This window comes from Trematosphaeria pertusa (assembly GCF_010094035.1).
Source record: "Trematosphaeria pertusa strain CBS 122368 unplaced genomic scaffold BU26scaffold_3, whole genome shotgun sequence".
NCBI classification, from domain to species: Eukaryota; Fungi; Ascomycota; class Dothideomycetes; order Pleosporales; family Trematosphaeriaceae; genus Trematosphaeria; species Trematosphaeria pertusa.
The window spans coordinates 1,636,520-1,653,393 of NW_022987214.1; the positions used below are offsets into that span (position 1 = coordinate 1,636,520).

The 16,874-nt window shown below is 53.5% G+C and overlaps 6 protein-coding genes across 6 annotated transcripts; 3 read left to right on the forward strand and 3 right to left on the reverse strand.

Annotated features, from left to right (window-relative positions):
* The first annotated feature begins 444 nt into the window (after window positions 1–444).
* On the forward strand, window positions 445–3,060 carry BU26DRAFT_221194 (uncharacterized protein). The gene is made up of 2 exons (XM_033820755.1): window positions 445–2,831; window positions 2,881–3,060. The coding sequence occupies exons 1-2, from the start codon at window positions 811–813 to the stop codon at window positions 3,038–3,040; spliced, it is 2,181 nt and encodes a 726-aa protein (XP_033688354.1). The 5' UTR covers window positions 445–810; the 3' UTR covers window positions 3,041–3,060.
* A 1,085-nt stretch (window positions 3,061–4,145) lies between these two features.
* BU26DRAFT_221255 (uncharacterized protein) lies at window positions 4,146–5,457 on the forward strand. The gene is made up of 3 exons (XM_033820756.1): window positions 4,146–4,173; window positions 4,241–4,280; window positions 4,372–5,457. The coding sequence occupies exon 3, from the start codon at window positions 4,386–4,388 to the stop codon at window positions 5,184–5,186; it is 801 nt and encodes a 266-aa protein (XP_033688355.1). The 5' UTR covers window positions 4,146–4,173; window positions 4,241–4,280; window positions 4,372–4,385; the 3' UTR covers window positions 5,187–5,457.
* A 2,026-nt stretch (window positions 5,458–7,483) lies between these two features.
* BU26DRAFT_515720 (glycoside hydrolase family 128 protein) lies at window positions 7,484–8,731 on the reverse strand. Its single transcript, XM_033828142.1, has 4 exons — window positions 8,564–8,731; window positions 8,285–8,510; window positions 7,946–8,233; window positions 7,484–7,880 (listed from the first exon to the last, which is right to left on the reverse strand). The coding sequence occupies exons 1-4, from the start codon at window positions 8,661–8,663 to the stop codon at window positions 7,709–7,711; spliced, it is 786 nt and encodes a 261-aa protein (XP_033688356.1). The 5' UTR covers window positions 8,664–8,731; the 3' UTR covers window positions 7,484–7,708.
* Window positions 8,732–9,969: 1,238 nt separating this feature from the next.
* On the reverse strand, window positions 9,970–13,216 carry BU26DRAFT_501549 (uncharacterized protein; the record flags this gene model as incomplete). Its single annotated transcript, XM_033826575.1, has 3 exons — window positions 9,970–12,056; window positions 12,253–13,073; window positions 13,128–13,216. 3 exons carry the CDS (start codon window positions 13,214–13,216, stop codon window positions 9,970–9,972), a joined length of 2,997 nt encoding a protein of 998 aa, XP_033688357.1.
* A 248-nt stretch (window positions 13,217–13,464) lies between these two features.
* On the reverse strand, window positions 13,465–14,214 carry BU26DRAFT_515722 (uncharacterized protein). Its single transcript, XM_033828143.1, has 2 exons — window positions 14,161–14,214; window positions 13,465–14,113 (listed from the first exon to the last, which is right to left on the reverse strand). The coding sequence occupies exon 2, from the start codon at window positions 14,072–14,074 to the stop codon at window positions 13,712–13,714; it is 363 nt and encodes a 120-aa protein (XP_033688358.1). The 5' UTR covers window positions 14,075–14,113; window positions 14,161–14,214; the 3' UTR covers window positions 13,465–13,711.
* Window positions 14,215–14,519: 305 nt separating this feature from the next.
* On the forward strand, window positions 14,520–16,523 carry BU26DRAFT_528562 (uncharacterized protein; the record flags this gene model as incomplete). The annotated part of the gene is made up of 5 exons (XM_033830858.1): window positions 14,520–14,537; window positions 14,725–15,334; window positions 15,379–15,556; window positions 15,605–15,878; window positions 15,996–16,523. 5 exons carry the CDS (start codon window positions 14,520–14,522, stop codon window positions 16,521–16,523), a joined length of 1,608 nt encoding a protein of 535 aa, XP_033688359.1.
* Window positions 16,524–16,874: the final 351 nt, after the last annotated feature.

Here is a 16,874-nt window from a genome sequence, read left to right on the forward strand (position 1 = left end):
GCATCATGCATGTGTCATGGAAGCCTCCAAGCGGGAGGCACAACCGAAGGCGTGGGCGGCTCCGATTCCAGGTGGTGAAACGTGCGCATCTTTGCGGCCCAGCGGCGGCTCGAGGGCAGTTTGGGGCTCGACGCGGAGTCCGCCACGGGGATCGCTCTCTCACTGACACGCAGGCTGTGTAGCGAGGAATGGAATGAGGCCGTCATCGCCTCGACGGCATTCGCTGCACCCTCTTTTCTATTTCTCGCCGCTGACCTGAGCGGCGACCCCTGCTCCGGATGCTAGCCGACGGTGATTGGCCTCCACGACGCTGCTGAAACGGTTGTGACCCCGGACGCCTGCTGCGTCGCCAAGCGAAAATAAGGAGAACACCTGGGCTGCAGAGTCTGGCGCGCCGACGGGAGTCTCCCCAAGTGCACCGTCTCTTCACCACCGCTGTTGCCGCTCGCTCGCTGTTTCCTTCACCCAGGCCGTCGCTGCCTCGCCCGCTTTCCTGTCGCTCTCTCGCCGCTGCTCCCGCCCTCTCACCACTCCCACCACCACTGCTCCCACTCACTACCATGCTCGGATCTGCATAATCCACCACCAACACAGCCCAAGCCCGGCCGTCGCCACACCACCCCGGGTCCTGCTGTTCCAGCCAGCACACCACCGTGAACCTTAACAGACGCCGCCGCCCGCGCATAATTCCTCGACTTTTGCCTCGACACCTCGTTTCACCGCGCTCGCATGACGACACCGTGCCGTCTGCCGACCCTCACTTCATGACATATCCCGCCCGAACACTCGAAACCGCTCACCACATCCGCCATGGTTAATCGGCCAGATCGCCCGGGCGGCCTCGACTTCCGCTCGCACACCTTCGACTCTCCGCACAATGGCAGCATGAGCAATCTCTCGCTGCACGACCTCCCCAGCCCGCGCGCCGGCGAGGTGCCGCCCGCGCTCTCCCCGCTGGACGCTCTCGCACTGCAAGGACGGCTGCTGGCAAAGAGATTTGAGCAGGAGGAAAGAGCCGGCCGTCGCATCAGTCGATTGGCGCCGCTCACAATCCAGAACGAGTTCGGCAACCGCTCGGGGTACTTCTCTTCGCTTTCGAACTCCACCGTCGGCTCGCCCAACGAGGAACCTGCGCCTGCGAGCCCGCGCCAAAACCAGCCCTCCCCACGCGAGCACGTCTCCGGCGACCGCCACAAGTCGTTCTACCCTCAGCTTGACGGCGATCAGTTTCATTATGAACCACCGCTGCCGTACAGGAACAACCTCCCCCCGATCGGGGAGGCGAATCCAGTCACGTCTGCGCCACAGGGCTACTTCGATATCCCCAGGACACACTCCCCAGAGCCAGTCGAGCCCCGCATTGGATTGCAGGAGGCCACTCCCGTTTCGCCAAATATGCCTCGCTCGAACTCACAGCCCTTCCAACGCCCGCCTGTGAAGAAACAGCAATCCCTGGATGTTCTTCCGAGGAGACAGCCATCTCAGCCCGGACTTCTCCCTCCGCGGTCTCCAGGATCGCAGCGCTCCCAGCGCTCGCCGAGGATGTCGCCAAGCATCAGATCGGTTCCCGGTGATAGCGCGGATGAGGTGGAAGATATGTCGCTCGGTGGCTCGTACGATTCCATTCAAGCGAGGAATCTGTCGCCGAGCTCTAGCCTGTCCAGGTCGCATTCCCCCTTCACGCCTTTTACGAATCCTTCCATCCCTCGCTCCCCATCGCTGTCTTCGGAGTACTCCGTTGGCGGTCACCAACTTCCACGTCCGGCCTTCAATTTCTCCAGACCAATGAGCAGAAGCAGCATAAGCAGACCATCCCTTGACGTAAGGCCCTCCTTGGACGCCCCATCAAGGCAGGCTTCCGATGAGAGCGCGTTTATGAGGCCCTCATTTGACAGCCACCCTGCTCGACAAGACTCTGTTGAAAGCCCCGTCACCAACTACACCAGCGACCTTGTTCACACTCCTGTGAGCATGACGAGCGAGGACTTCCGCCGATCAACAGACTACTCCAATCCCGCAGCAACTTACACCTACACCAAGTTTAGCCTTCCTCGGGGACGGAAGCTCGACCGCCAGTCAATCGGTATCGAGGACTTCTTGAACAGCCAGATCAGCTGGGATAAACCCAAGAATAAGCAGCGCGCACGGCCTCCTTCGCCAGAATCGCCTCCCCGTTCTTTTGACCAACAAAGGCCGTCATTCGAACCAGCATCGACTCGGAGCACGTCGATGGAGCGGGGCGCGCCCTCCCTCACATCCAGTAACAGCACCGTTCGCGGATTGCCAACTGGAGCGGAGCAAATCACAGCGCAAGAGCACTGTGATAAGGGCATTGAACTTCATGAAGCCGGCGAGCTTATGAAGTCCACGTACCACTTCCGTCTCGCTGCCCGTGCTGGTCTTCCTGAAGCCATGTTCTGGTATGGCCTCGCGTGCCGCCACGGCTGGGGCATGCGCGAGAACAAGACTGAAGCCTTCCAATGGCTGCGTCGTGCTGTCGACTCAGGTCAACTAGAAGTCGCAGAAGATGAGGACCAGTTGAAGCATGGCCAATCAACAGACCTTTGCAAGAAGAAGCAGCATCGGGCACAATATGCCGTTGCTATCTATGAGCTTGGAAAGTGCTACATGAATGGCTGGGGTGCGGCACAAGACAAGGCTCTCGCCTTGCGTTGCTATGAAATCGCCGGAAATTGGGGTGACGCTGACGCCCTTGTGGAGGCCGGTTACTGCTATGCGGAAGGTGTGGGCTGCAAGAAGGACATGAAGAAGGGAGCCAAATTCTACCGAGCCGCTGAAGCGAAAGGTGTCAGCATGGTTGGCAATAGCTGGTAAGACCGAAGGTATTCATCCTGTGAGCCATTTGCTTACACGTTATAGGATTTACAAAGACAAGTATATGGACGAAGGCTCCACCGTATCCGACTCTCGATCAGTCCGCTCCGGTCGCTCGGTGAAGAAAGATACCTCTGAAAAGAAGGCCCGCGACAAGAGCCGGACACGAACCATCTTCGGCCGGAAGAAGAGCTTTGCCACTTGAAGCGTCCGGTGTGAAAACTTTATATGTGTCCACGACCCATCATTTACATATCTCGGCGAAGGCGTCTTCGGTTTTTCCGCGGCTAGTCGATTTTGCATATACCCTGAAAATGGTCTGGTGGCTAGCATTGGGATGCTGCCCCTGAGGCGACTCGGTTCTTTTTTTTCTCGCCATACTTGATACCGCCCTCATCCCTTTATCCTTCTCATTGAATTCCCTGCATTCAATGTCTCTCATCGCGAGCCCTGCCTGGAGCATGGCTCGGCACATACTCCACCATCTCGACATACTATTTCCTTTGCTCAACCTCCATTTTCCTTGGTCTTTACAAGCATTTCGGGACGCTTATGGATGAAGTGTGCAATTCTCCTATTGTTTTCAATTCTTAATTTAATGCCGGTGCTGGTATGCTAGGCTGGCGACGGGCCGCAGGGCATGGCTACGTCTAGACGTTAATATCTATTTGGGTCGTGTGCATAGGGATCGGACCGGGAGCTTGCATGTAAGGAAAGAAAAGTCTGTGGAGATACCTACCGTGTATAGCGCGAGTGTACCGAAGAGGAATGAGAATACTGTGAAGATGAGACTGCGCATCATCATCACGACAACCCTTTCGGACGCATGTGTGATTACCTGTGGAAAAACGCCAGCATGTCTTAGGCAACGGCATCGAGTCGTTTACAGCCCTGACGCCACATTCGATGTGGCTGTCACCCATTCGCTCTTGCCGACCCTGCCTGCCACGAACCGGGATCTCACCTTTATCTCCGTGCGTGCCGCCGCATATCGAAATCTCACCATCCCTCTCCACAAACACCTTACTACCTGTCCCCCACTCTCTCATTTTCTATCCTCATGTCTCCTTATCCCCTGCTTCCCTTTTGCTATCGTCTTTCCGTCGCTATCCGATGACATCTCCGCTTCCGCCCGTTGCTGCTGTTGCCCTTGAGTTTGAAGATGATCTCCTCACCCAATTGCTTGTCGATGCGCCGCCGGCGCTTGCCGCCCTAGCGGTGCCCGGGCTGCTGATGTATGCGAGCTTTTGGGCGCTGGCGAGGAGATGGATGGCGGGGAGTAGGGTGCTAGGGACTCTAGCGCTGGGGGGTTTTTGGGGGTGGGGCGCGGCGGTGGCGGTGAGTGAGCCAACTGAGTGGAATGGATACTAAATGAAGATATGTGCTGATTGTGCTGGGATTCTAGGTGAGGTGTGCGGCGTTGAGGGCGTTGTTGAATTTTGGAGGTGGGTATGCGATTCTCAATCTTCCTCCCGAAGTCTTGCTCATCACTCCTCATCTCTCTATTCTTCCCAATTAAGGCTGACAATCACACAGTCGCTGTCGCAAGCATGAAGCTTCTCGACATTCACATGCTCTCGTTAACAAACTCCTTTCCCTCATACACCGCCGGCAAACCTCCCAGGCCCTCTGTCATGGCTCTCATTCTCATGACGGAGCTACGCTACGAGTCGTTCACGCCGAATCCGATCCGTCATGCACCGATGCCTCAGTATCCCTTCCAGTCTTCTCCTGAAGCAAGAGGATTCTTCTATTCAGAATCCGTTCAGCTGATCGTCCACTCCGCCTGGTTTACCCTACTTCAGGGTCTGCCACAGCATCTACCCATGAAGGCCTTGGGCATTCTCTTAACTATCTGGGTGATATGGACTACGCTTCAACTCACGTTGCGATACAAGTCCAGCCCACCGCTCTTTGGTCCAATATACCTAGCTGACAGCCTTGCATCTTTCTGGACGGAGACGTGGCATAATGCCTTTGCTGCCCCATGTCTCAGCCTCGCATATACACCGACACTCTATATCCTCTCATCCCTGCACTTCCCTCGCAGCCTCGCTCGTTCCGTCGCCGTCGTCTCTTCCTTCGGTCTTATGGCGACTTTTCACATGTATGCGCTGTCACCACTCCTGAACGAGGAGGGGAAGAAGAGAATCGGTATATTCTTCGTAGCCAATGGCGTACTCACGGTCGCGGAAGTGGGCCTTTGGGGCAAGAAGAGACATTGGATGCGTGCGGTGTGCGCTTGGGGTGTTGAGTTGGCGCTGGCGAGTTGGACGGTCGCCGCTGTGGAAGTTGCGGATGGAGTGTTGAACGCTGATTGGAGGGGTTTGTGTAGGCTGAAGATGAGCTAATGGTGGCCTCCATACTAAGGAGATGGTCGTCATCATCGGCCGGGGAAGCTAAAGACATTCTCACTCCTGACCGGGCCTCACACCATGGCATTTGCCTTAGGATCCTGACGCAATCCTGCAATTCCTCTCTCCAGAGCTCTCCCACGGCAAGGCCATCAGCTCGTTTTGGCGGTCTGTTAGACATGATTCCTCTCATCGATTGTTTTAGAGAAGTCCGCCTCCATAGATCTCCCGTCAATCGGATTTTAGCCCGGCGCCATGGAGCGATGTGTGGAGTGAAAGAGGGAAGGAGAAAGAGAGGGCTTTTATATCTAACCCGGGCTGGAGGGCGGGAAGACCGCCGGAGACATGCGGAGACACGAAGGTTCTATGCTCATGTCTTTGTCGTGTCGAGCTGCCAGCATGGATGCCTTCGGCAGGTATTTGGGACCGACGGTTACAAGCAACAGACATACGTGTCGTCGACGGCATTTGGTCGAACAGCACGGCACTCTCATGACTTGTTTGACATTTGCTTTTGGTAACAGAGATCCAAAGAAGTATCATATCCCCTGAACGGATTTTTTCGGTACTCCAGCTTTCGCTTCCTTCCAACCAGGCATGTTTCGCTCGCGAAGTCGATTCCACTGCGACCGTGGTGACATCTCCCTGTTCGTTTTGAAAGCGCCTGAGAACAGACCCCCTCCGGCTATTTGAATTGAAGTACTAGGCCGTACCTCATCATGCGTAACCTTGGAACGGTTGTTTCCTCTTTGGACACATGCAGCTCCACGCGACCCAAGCATGTTGGACATTTGCTTGACACGCGCCTCCCCACATATTTGACTAGGCGTGGTATCAGTAGTTTGGTCGTGGAGTTCGTAGAGCAAGTATTGATTGATTGGATTGCGGAGAAGAACATCGTCGATCAAAGAATCTCTTTTGAAGAGACCGCGGAAGTTAGGTCGGGTGACTTGCTTTTCGAGACCACGCAGACTCCCCAGCATATCTTATTACGTCGGGAGCTTTAGTAACTTTGGTGAGGAGCGAGGAGCGAGGAGAGTGAGACAGAGTTCAGGAGTGACGAGCGACTTCTCGACGAACTCACACATGCCATTTGCGTGAGGATCTTTTGATCTCAGAACGAGGGTTCTTGCTTGAATAAGACATGGCGGGGGCGAATCGCATGCTGTATATCGATAGATCTCAACGCCTCGAAAAGTCATATTGGAGTTGGTAAATGCCTTTCTTCCCCTCCACTCTCTCCACAGCTCATAGAACCGTATATCCTTGTTTTCTGGTTCGCAGAAGGAGCGCAATGTTATCGTGGCAGACGGATGGAAAGAACTGCTTCCGTTATACCCCTCTAGGTTTCAAACGAAAGAGTGCACCACATTTTGCGTCATACTTATCGGTTTTAGTCGGCCACACGCACTCCGCCGAGCGACCATTTTTGTCGCACACCCGCATGCCCAATGTCTAGCGGGGCTTTTGGGAGAGGAACGCGAGGGAATTGCGCATGGACTCGTAGAGAGCGGGATGAGAGTCCATGACAGTGGCCAAATGGTCTTTTTAGCCCAGTCGGAGTTTCCGGGAGGACCATGGCGTCTGTCTTATCAAGGTTTCGGTCAAAGCGTGAGCTGGAGTCCGCGAGGAAGTAATCCGGAGACGAGGACCGGGCACTATTGGGGTTCTTCACGACGCCTTATGGGAGAAGGGTCTCTGGAGGCTCATCGCCAGATTGGTGAAGGATTTTGGTTTTCGAGGAGGGAGTGTTGAGAAGGAAGAATTAGGCGAGACAGACATAATCCCATAATTCGACGGTTTCGTATGTCTATATTCCGATAATGGTATGTGTCGCAGTCTGCTTTGACTTGTTTTGATTTGTTTCGTCCGCCTAGGAATGGGCTTTCAGAGGAAGGCATTCAGGGATGAGATTTCTTCTTTTGGTGTTGTAGCTGGGAAGTTCGAAGCACGGCGGAAGTGGGAACAAAACATCCGTGCCATCGAAGCGTCTTTCGACTTTTCGACCGAGGCGACAAGAACGCCATAATAGGCAGCACTGGGGGCTGTCGAGGGCATTTTGGCTCCTTGTGTTGCTTTTGAGAGTTTTAGTTGACGTAGTGCACGTCCGCGACGGCACATAGAGAGGTAGAATCAGCAGTTTAGTGCGAAATCTCTTGAAGTTGGAGAAAGGCGTGAAGATGAGCAGCAGTGAAGGATGAGTGAAGGGGCTTATATGCCTTTGCTTTGTGCTCGTCGCGGGCGGGTGGTGGTGGGCTGGAGTACCTTAGGACTATTCGTAAACAATAGCCGAACGGCTCCCGGGTGCTCTTCCCGCTCTACGTTGCTGGAGTGAGTATGACAGCGTCATGGCACGACAGAGGATCCGCAAAGTATGAACGGGAAACAAGTTTTGGCAATGCAAAGGTATCAACAAGAAGCCAAGGCCCGCAGCAAATGACAAAAAGCATGCGAACAGCATCACGACCTCGTCTCACTTTCCTCCCATCTCATCCGTCTTCGCTACGGCTGCACGCCGCTTATGCGGAAGCATACACGTTACCAAGCGCCGACAATCCTGTGCTGCCACCGTCAACCAGCACACCAGGCGCAGCCATGTGATAGGCATAGCGCTCAATCCAATCCTGGCCGTCCATCCAGGCCGTGACCTCCTTCACGAAGCCCTCGATATCACCGCTGGTGGGTGCGAACCTTCGATGGAAGTCAGCTAAGTCCTTCAAAGAGCAACTCTATCCGGCGGGAGGGGCTCGGCTTACTCAGTCACCCAGACCGGCATGTTAACCTCGTCATGGAACTTGTTAAGGTAGTCCTTGAAGCCCTGGACGTCGCCGGGCGAATACCAATGCGCAACCGCAAAGTCGATCTTGCAGCCATCGCATTGCTGGAGGAAGGACTTGAGGTAGGCAAGGCCCATAGGAGCACCGCCATTGGTGACGGCAGGAGCGCCGATCTTGACGTTGGGGTGCTTCTCAGCCATGGGCTGCACCCATTGCTTGTGCGCCGCTACAGCAGTGCCGACGTCGTTCATGCAGGTCCCTCCACCGCTGGGTCGCAGTTAGGATGGCGTGAGCGTGAGCAACGACGACGATACATACCCGCACTGATCCGGCTCGTTGAAACTCAGAAGGTGCTTCGCACCGTTCCCGACGGCCTCATCGACGAAGGCATCCCAGCCGGAAGTGAAGACATCCTCGGTAGAGTGCAGCATGGGCACGTATTCCAGGCCATCGGCAACGCCTCCCTTGGGGGTGGCCTCCCAGTTGTAGCACCAGGAGAATTGGCCGTTGGTGGGAAAGAGCTTCGTCACCGAGGCATCGTTGACTTAGTCTAAGTTAGCACATAGCCAATGGGGCAGGCAGAGCTAGGCCGCGTACAGGCTACTCCACGCTTTCCGGAAGCACCACGCTTGAAAGGAGCGGCGGTGGTGAACGTAGAAAGTCCAGCCAGGGACAGAAGGAGTGCTGACTTGAGCATCTTGAAAAGGAACGTATAAAAAGAAGGAATGGACTTGACGAAAAGTCAAAAAAAGAAGGACTGGGCTGGATGTAAGTCAACAGAGAAGACTGGCGGAGACAAAAAGCAATCTGGAAAAACGGGGAGATAGCCATCTTATACCGCGTCTTCATGCATGCAGGTACACGCAGCCCACGCCCGGTTTCAAGCATTTAGTCAGGCACGCAGCAACGCAGAAACATGCAGCTAATCCAGGCACCTTCCCATCCAGCGCCACGGCGGACCTGCACCCCTCTCCCAACAACCTGGGCCCTCCGGCGGATCACCAGTCCGCTTTCGAAACGGGCCACAGATCTCCACCTATCCTGTGTTGCTTGGCCGGGAGCCAGGCCCTAGAACTTCCCGCAGTGGAAACATGGCTTTCCCAACGCGGGCAACGGACCTATAAGGCAGACGGCTAGCCGGAGTCCGGTGTGCGCTTAAGCTTACTGCAGCCCGCCCCTGGCGGAATCTCCGCCACTTACCGAAGCGTGCATTTGTCCAAGAAAGCGGCGTTGATGCGAATGTTTGACAGGGCGGACGGATATAGGCAAGTAAGCCGCCTGTTTCGAAGCTGTGTTTTGGGAGACACGTGGTGAGCTTTGTGCGATGGGGAGCCGGATGCTGTTGGGAGAGGTTGCAGATCTGGGCGTAAGCGAGGTGAAGTGTCTTGTCCAGAAAGGGATTAGCGGGTAGCCTAACCGAAGTGGTACAAGCGCCCGCTCGAAGTCCGTCAATCATCTCCAGGGCTGCCTTGATGCGGTGTTGCTGTCCAGCTCCACATCATAATTTCCTCTGCATTCGGTGCACCTGTCGTATCATCTATCTCTCATAGAGAGGAAGAGGTCTACAGGTCATATGGACTTCATATGCCGTGCATGCCCGGGTGAGTTTACGACAGCCCAGTTTTCTCTTTTTAGCCTCTCAACACTGCCGTGCTGGCAGGCATTAATTAGTGCAGAAGAATTTTTTTGAAAGTTTTTTTTTGGCTCGTATGATCAGGCGAATGGCATGCAGCAAAAATAAGCAGCATACTGCATGCCTTTGCTCCGAGACTGGCTCTCGGCTGGGTGGGTTTTCCCGGCGTGAAAAGGACAGAAATACCTTGTCTCACGCTGGATTCTATTACCCAATCAGAGGCCCATGAGAGCAAAAAAAAAAGTTACTTCAGTATTTCGCATTCACTTGCAGACAGGACGTAGTCTGCTGGAGAGGAAAGGTGTTCCGAAAACTCGACAAGTCTTGTACCTTCACACACACCATGCTTGCGCGGCCCGCTTGATTCGATTCACCCTTCCTTCGTCGCCTGCTTGGGAAAGTTATAGAAACCTTCTGTCCTTTTCAAGCCCTTTTGGGAGCTCGGGCCTCCAGATACGTAAGGGTTGCTAGGTGCGGGTAGTGCAAGTAGCGAGGGGAAGTGCGCATGTGTGCGGGATCCCATAATTGTTCCCCCTACATTCCACTTCCCAAGGTGGGTACGGGCATCCAACAAGCTTCTAGCCTGGCTGATTGATAGCTGTCCATCATTCTCGTTGAAGCTGGCCACTACTTCGAAATCCTTGATGAGATTCAGAAAGAGTAGGGGGTAGCCTCCATGTTCAACTTTCAGGGAGGTCTTCCTAAGCGCCATTGCGACGAGGCTCGCTATGACCTCCTCCATTAGGATCCATCCTCCCGCGGCGGCTGGTATTGCGACCCTACGTCTTGAATGATATACCGCGTCGTTTCCTCGTAGAGACGAATCCAAGATTCCGATATCATCGAAAGTCGCTGCGGTCCAGTAAGGAAGGGACTCGGATATCAATTCATGGTCCATGATGGTGGAGGGGATCTCCGCATCCCAATGAACATCAACCTTACGGAAGTTGTAGTCCGCAATCCACCTGCAGTATTGTTTAAAGGTCACCGGTGTATGCGCTTCAGTTGTCTTGAGCGCTTTCTTCAAGAGCGAAGGAACTCCTGCTAGGGCCGCAAGGACGGATACATCATAGTCCCCGCCCCAGTCAAGACTGGCGATCTTTATGACGTTTATGCAGGACGGTATCCAGAGAGTATCGGATCCGGCCGCGTTGGCACCCAGTATGCGAGCGGTTAGCACATTGATATGGCCAGGCCACAGACCCCGGTTACATCGTGCAGTATGCACAGCGGCTTTCAAGAGATACTCGTACCCGTTTCCTTCTACAGAAATCCCAGGAGACTTGGAGGACCATGTCTTCACCGTCTGGTGAAGGAATTGAGGTCTGTTGCGTATAAGAGACGGGTCGCAGTCTCCGATGTCCAACTCATGTTTGTCACGTAATGGATCTTCTACCATCACTGACCCCTTCGGTGCCGGAAAGCGATGATTGTCTTCCACCAAGGGACCGCATCTCCGTTTCAGACGACGTCTGGCGTGGTCAAGATCGCTCGGTAAAGTGGCCTTGTACGTGCTGAGATCGCGCACAGTAGCCAATTCGACGGCCAAGAATAACTCGCGCAGTGAAGTGACATCCCCGCATTGTAGAATTTGGAATATGCGCCGCCGTTCCACCACGTGTCGTTCATCTTTGCTGATGCGGTTCGCAACCATGTAGTCATAGTAATCCTCTAAATCTCCAGGGACTTTCTCCAGAAGTACTCGGAGTTCTTCAAGCGTCGCGCCGCCTGTATACTCGTCAAGAAGCTCGTCCAGAATCAGCCTAGTCCAGAGGAAAACTCCGTTAGATAATTCCAGGATTCGATTTTGTAGCTCCACGACTGCCGTCGTCTCCTGGTGGTCAGCGCCTACGAGAAAGCCCTTCATTCGAGTGTTGTTATCGAACTCAGTCTCAATGACTTTGCGAATGTCGTCTTCGGTCTGTTCGTGGATATAAAAGCCGGGAGTGTCAGCGAACCGGTCAAGGAATTCCTGCTCAGGTCGGCTGGAGAAGCATATCTTCAACTTTGTCTTCTTTGCCCCCTTGCATGATTCCAAAAACATTGCGATATCCTTGTGGTGGCCGGAGTACTCGTCCAAGGCATCTATAAACAGTAGAACAGAGACTTCGATGATGTCTTGTGCCATCATGGCGCGGAATATTGGGAGAGTGGTGCTCCGAGTCCATGGAGTGCTCCCTGAATCGCGTACTAGGCTATCCTTTTGCTCGTAGGAATTTAGAAAAAGATGACCGAGGGAGGGGACTTCCTTGGAAATCTTCCAGAGGACATCTCTCAAGAGTCCTTCCAAGCTTTTCTGTAGGTCAGAGCCACGGTCATGGAAGAAGAACGCAGCCACTACAGTTTTTCCTCTTGCGTTCCTCTCGAAGGCCGAACTAGTTCTCGCGTCGTCGAGGACCATCTTCATCAAAGTGGATTTTCCTGACGCAGGCTTCCCCCTGATCCAAAAGAGTGGTTCTTTCGACGCGAGCCAGTCCATAAAGCCCAGCTTTCGGTTCGCGAAAATCCATCAGTACGTGTTCTGATGAGGGGGTTCTATATCGCGAAGACGGGCTCCCATTTCCGGGGTCCTCAAGTCATTCAGTAACTGTGCAATACGCGCTTAAGCAAGTCAGCATTCGGTATAAATCCGTGTTGGCACTGCGAGCTTTACCTACACCCCTTTGAATGCAGCCCTCAATAGCCCTTCTGATCTGGCCGTACCCCGGCGAATCACGTCCGTGGAATCGACACATATTCCGATGGTCGGCATTGATCGTGTACTTCTGCTCGACGCTCTCGACTAACCCGAGATGCGCCGACCAAGACCGAACGACGGGCCCTCTTGCGATTAAGGGCATACCGAGTCCTCTGCCTTCTTCAAATGTGACCAGCTGGAACTGGTGTTCCTCTACTAGTTGTAAGAAGCTTTCATTTAGAACCTCCAGCATTGAAGCATCTGGCTTCAAGTCCGCGAGTAGACTGGTGCTTCTGTCTAGTTGTGCGGCTCGAGCCGCATTAGCAATCATTTTCGCGAAGTCTGCGTAGTCACTCCCACGGTGCGGGGTGCCCAGGAACACGGTACCCACAGTGGCAGCGAGTATTTGATGGAAGAACCGGCCGTTTGCTGGGTCTGGGCTAGTTTCTGACGCTTGCCGTAGCACGGCTTTAACAAGCAAGCCCCCGAGGCTATGAGCGACAAATACGAGGGGCCTGTTTCGGCACTCTCGACGTTGTTCTTCCATCTCATCCAGGAACAGCTTTGCATGACCAAGTATGTTTGTGCGGTTCGCAGCGCCCGAGAAGAAGTTGCGGATGATTCTGGAGTCGTAACCGTATGTGAGGATGCGACATGTAGCGAAATCGTGCGGGAGGAGGTCTTCGGGCCAGTAGCAGGAACTCGCGGCTTCTGCTTTCCTGGAGCGGAATACCGAAGACTTCTTGTAGAGCCATGTATTCTTCGGATGGCCTTGGAGACCGTGTATAAGGACAATGCTAGGAAGATTGGTTAAGTATGGCATCCCGTTTCACAGACCGAGGGTAACATACTCACTAGTGGCATTTTCTGGGCCCCACAGTACAGAGATTCCTTCCTCCACCACGTCAACTGGCTGTCGGGAATGCCCCGAGACGCTCATCCCAGCGGATGATCAGAGAGACCACCGCGGAGTGAGGGCAATGCATTCGGGCAGAGTCCAGGTCGATTCCCGCACATCTTGCGGCAGGTTGGCATGCTGGAGGCTGAGGCTGAACTGTTACGAGGCTCCCCGATGGTCCGTGCGTTTTCACACTTCGGCTGCGCTATACTTCGAGCATGTCAAGGAAGTATGGTAATGCCGATACAGTCGGCGACAAACAAAGGATGAGGGCAGAATACGATATTGGTGTGATAATGCGTCTGAGACGCAAGGCTTGAGCCGGAAGACGCGAGCTTAACTTTGCCAAGAGCCAAAATATGTATCGGGACCTGAGCCAGAGTTCCGTAAACCATGCACTACAATCCGGACAAGTGTACATTTACGATACAGAAACGACAGATTTTGAGTGGCGGGCACGGAAGAACAGCTCCGCCGATGGTGGCTTGGGGGCGGCCTGCGCGGTAGACTTTCTCCAAAACTGCGACAAACCCGATCCTAAGCTCGCTTCGCACGCTCTCTCTTCTCAAACTCATCTATAAACTTGCTCAAAATCTTCTTATGCTTCCCCTTCGGCCCACCAAAAATTTCCAACCTTTCATCCTTTGTCATTGGCGTTCCGCGCTTCACCTGCTTCGCCCATAATTCTAGCATTCTGTCCAATTCCGCCAAAGCAGCTTCGCTCGAACCACAGAGGCCGGTCATCGCCAGTGGTGGCCCAAACGAAACCCCAAAGTCCTTTTTCACGTGGGCCATGTAGTGGACATAGTCATCGGTTTCGTTATCGAGGTCGTATTCGCAGTCCGCGCCCCAGATGATCTTGCAGTTTGCTTCGATGCGTTGGCCTCGAGCGGAGGACATCACTCAGGCAAGCACGGCTTCGTTGGGTAGGTCGGGTATAAGATGCAGAAGAATGTCAGCAGAGAGTTTCCTGCGCAAGTGGGGATTCGAACAAACTTCGGGATATGTTGGGGACGAAAGTGAACGGTTTGATTGAAGATGAGACTCCTGATCAAGGATAACAATAGTAAGTGTGGCCAGGCATATGAGGTCGAGTTCATGTTGACCGGTCAAGCAGAGTGACGTGGCATAGCGGGGTAGTATGGGGGGTTTGCCGGTGGCCGGCGGATAACGTGCGTCTCGTAACGTGCCCCGCCTTGGTAGAGCATTTAATAGCAAAGATGGCCTGATCAACTTCTTGCTTTGTCTTTGGCTCTATCAATGCAGATGGAAGATCCTTCCCCCGACCTCATGTGCTGAATTGCAGCCTTTACAGCACTTTGAAGATAAGATGGAGCCATCTTTCATGTCTGAATCCCCCTCTGTGTGCAAACACGGAGCAGGTTGTGAACGGAGAGATTTCACCGTGTCAAAGAGTCGCTACTCAAGCCTGTGGCTCCTGCAAATTGGTTCAGGCACGTCTCCAGATACAATCCATTTCTGATTCAATCTATCTATCTTGGCCTCGCCCACCATGTCATTCGAGTTCGACTGCGCTGACTAGTGTCTAGTACTGCTCTAAAGCATGTCAGAAAGCCCATTGGCGCGACCACAAGAAAGCCTGCAGATCTGAGTTGATGGGTAATGAATATACGCCCGGCTGGGTTCGAGAAGGCCGCCTGCCTTCTTTCATCTCCGACCGTGATCTCTCGAATGACTTCGGCGTGAACCAGTACCTCTGGGGAAACATGCCGGCCCTGGACGTCCTCAGCATGGAAAACAATGAGGGCCTCGATGATATTCACCGGGATATTTCTCTGCTTTTCGCTGCTTCAGGGGACCTCAGAAATGTTGTCCGGTCCGTCGTGGGACTACCGGAGGGTTATGATGGTCGCTGCACTGTTGTTGTTAACGATGTTAACTTCACCATTGTAGCACGCAACGTGACCCTCCTCCTGGTAACATTAGTCCTTAAACCAGAGGATGCCGTTCCGATATTGATCCACCTATGGTACTCTGCGTTGATTCCAGAGAGCATGCTCGCTATCCTCGAAGAATTTGTTCTGCCACGTATGAACGAAGTATGTGAAAAGATAAGAGATAGAGACCCGTCATCGTTTCAAAAAAAGACGTTCATGTTCGGAAACAAGTCGTTGCGTCTATGTTGGAATGGGAGCAATGGTACAAGATGAGGGATTTCTTCAGGGTGCCTAGAGCATTCACAGCAGAAGACGCACAACGAGTTCGAAAAGCAGTCATGTTGGCGCCTGAGAGAGTCGACTATTTGCATCGTGCGTTGAACAACCAGCGCCCAAATATGCGAATGGCGATGCTCAAATTTCGAGAAGATGGCATTCTGTTGCCTTACGGGTGTTCCCGGAGGGGATTTGATACGCCGAACCCGTATGTACTGATCCGGATGCTTGTCATGCGTTTGTTTATGTTCAGTAGGACCTTCTTCCAAGACGATAAAGTTTGGCCGATGAAAGACGATGCAGATCCGCACGGCGGGTGGGCCTATTCGGAGTACATGAGACATGCTCCGGCAGCCAAGAATGACGTGAACGGAGGCCTATTCTTCTATGTGCAGCGGTTATTGCTGCAGTTCTGCCGCAAGATACGGAGCATTCAAATCGACTTTCAAATTTTCAGTGTCGATGCTCGAAACTTGTGCGACTACTTGGACCAGCCAAGAGAAGAAAAGCTTCGATTCGATCGTATTGAGGTATGCTACCTGTCCTCGTCGGCCCGTCTCACTGGACGAGTCGCAGTTGCTACAAGCCCTCCATACGCTAGTTCCATTCTCAGGACTACTAAGCGCTCTGTACTGACAATAATATAGCTTTCCAACATCTGCGATCGCGGTTATGTTGGTCCAGAGCATACTTTGCAGTCAATTGGGCAGCTCTTAAAGTCTAAAGAAGAGAACCCGAAAGCCACGTTGTTGATGCTCTTCCTCAATGCCGTTAGCGAAACGTACTATCTCGACGCCAATGGTGAAGAGAAACGTGCCAAAGAGTCGATGGAGCTGATGCAGAAGTTCATCCCGATGACCCCAATGACGATGATGGCCTTGATGGGAGGTGAACAGGCCATGGTGTCCAATCCAGAATGGATTCGCGTTTCATCGTGCTATACGATGTTTGGAGACTTCGACAAGGCATTTAAAACCTCCTTGAAGGATGTTAGGATGGACCGAGTCGCCAAGGCGTTCGGTATGGTGGCAAAGAAAAAGCATACCATTGTCGACCCATGGCCACTGCGGATAACAGAGAAGAACACACAGGAGGACTTTGACTTACTATGTGGGTCAAACCATACAGGTGCCGAGCGGTACATGGAGATTGAGAGGATTGAGCAGTCTGCCTGATTCTGAAAGGCATGCACCTGAGTTGTTGTAGGGAGCGTGACGGCCAATACTCTGAGGGTGCCTAGGTATTAGGACGTGACGTTGATGACTTGCGGAATTAGTGTACCGCGCTCCAGCACGGTTTCCACCGCGATTCGCAGATCTAGGCCGCATCCAGGGATGTAAAAAGCTCCATAGTGGAATCGGAAGAGGACCCATTGACGCTAAATCAGGTTCAGCCAAGGTGTTGGAGCGGCGACTTGTTTTGGCTTGGTGTTGTGGGTTCGGCGCAGCACCGGCCACAGGTACAGACCGCGACACGACGAACCCAGAAAAGCTCGCTGAATATGAAGCAAGTGGAAGGAATGGTTC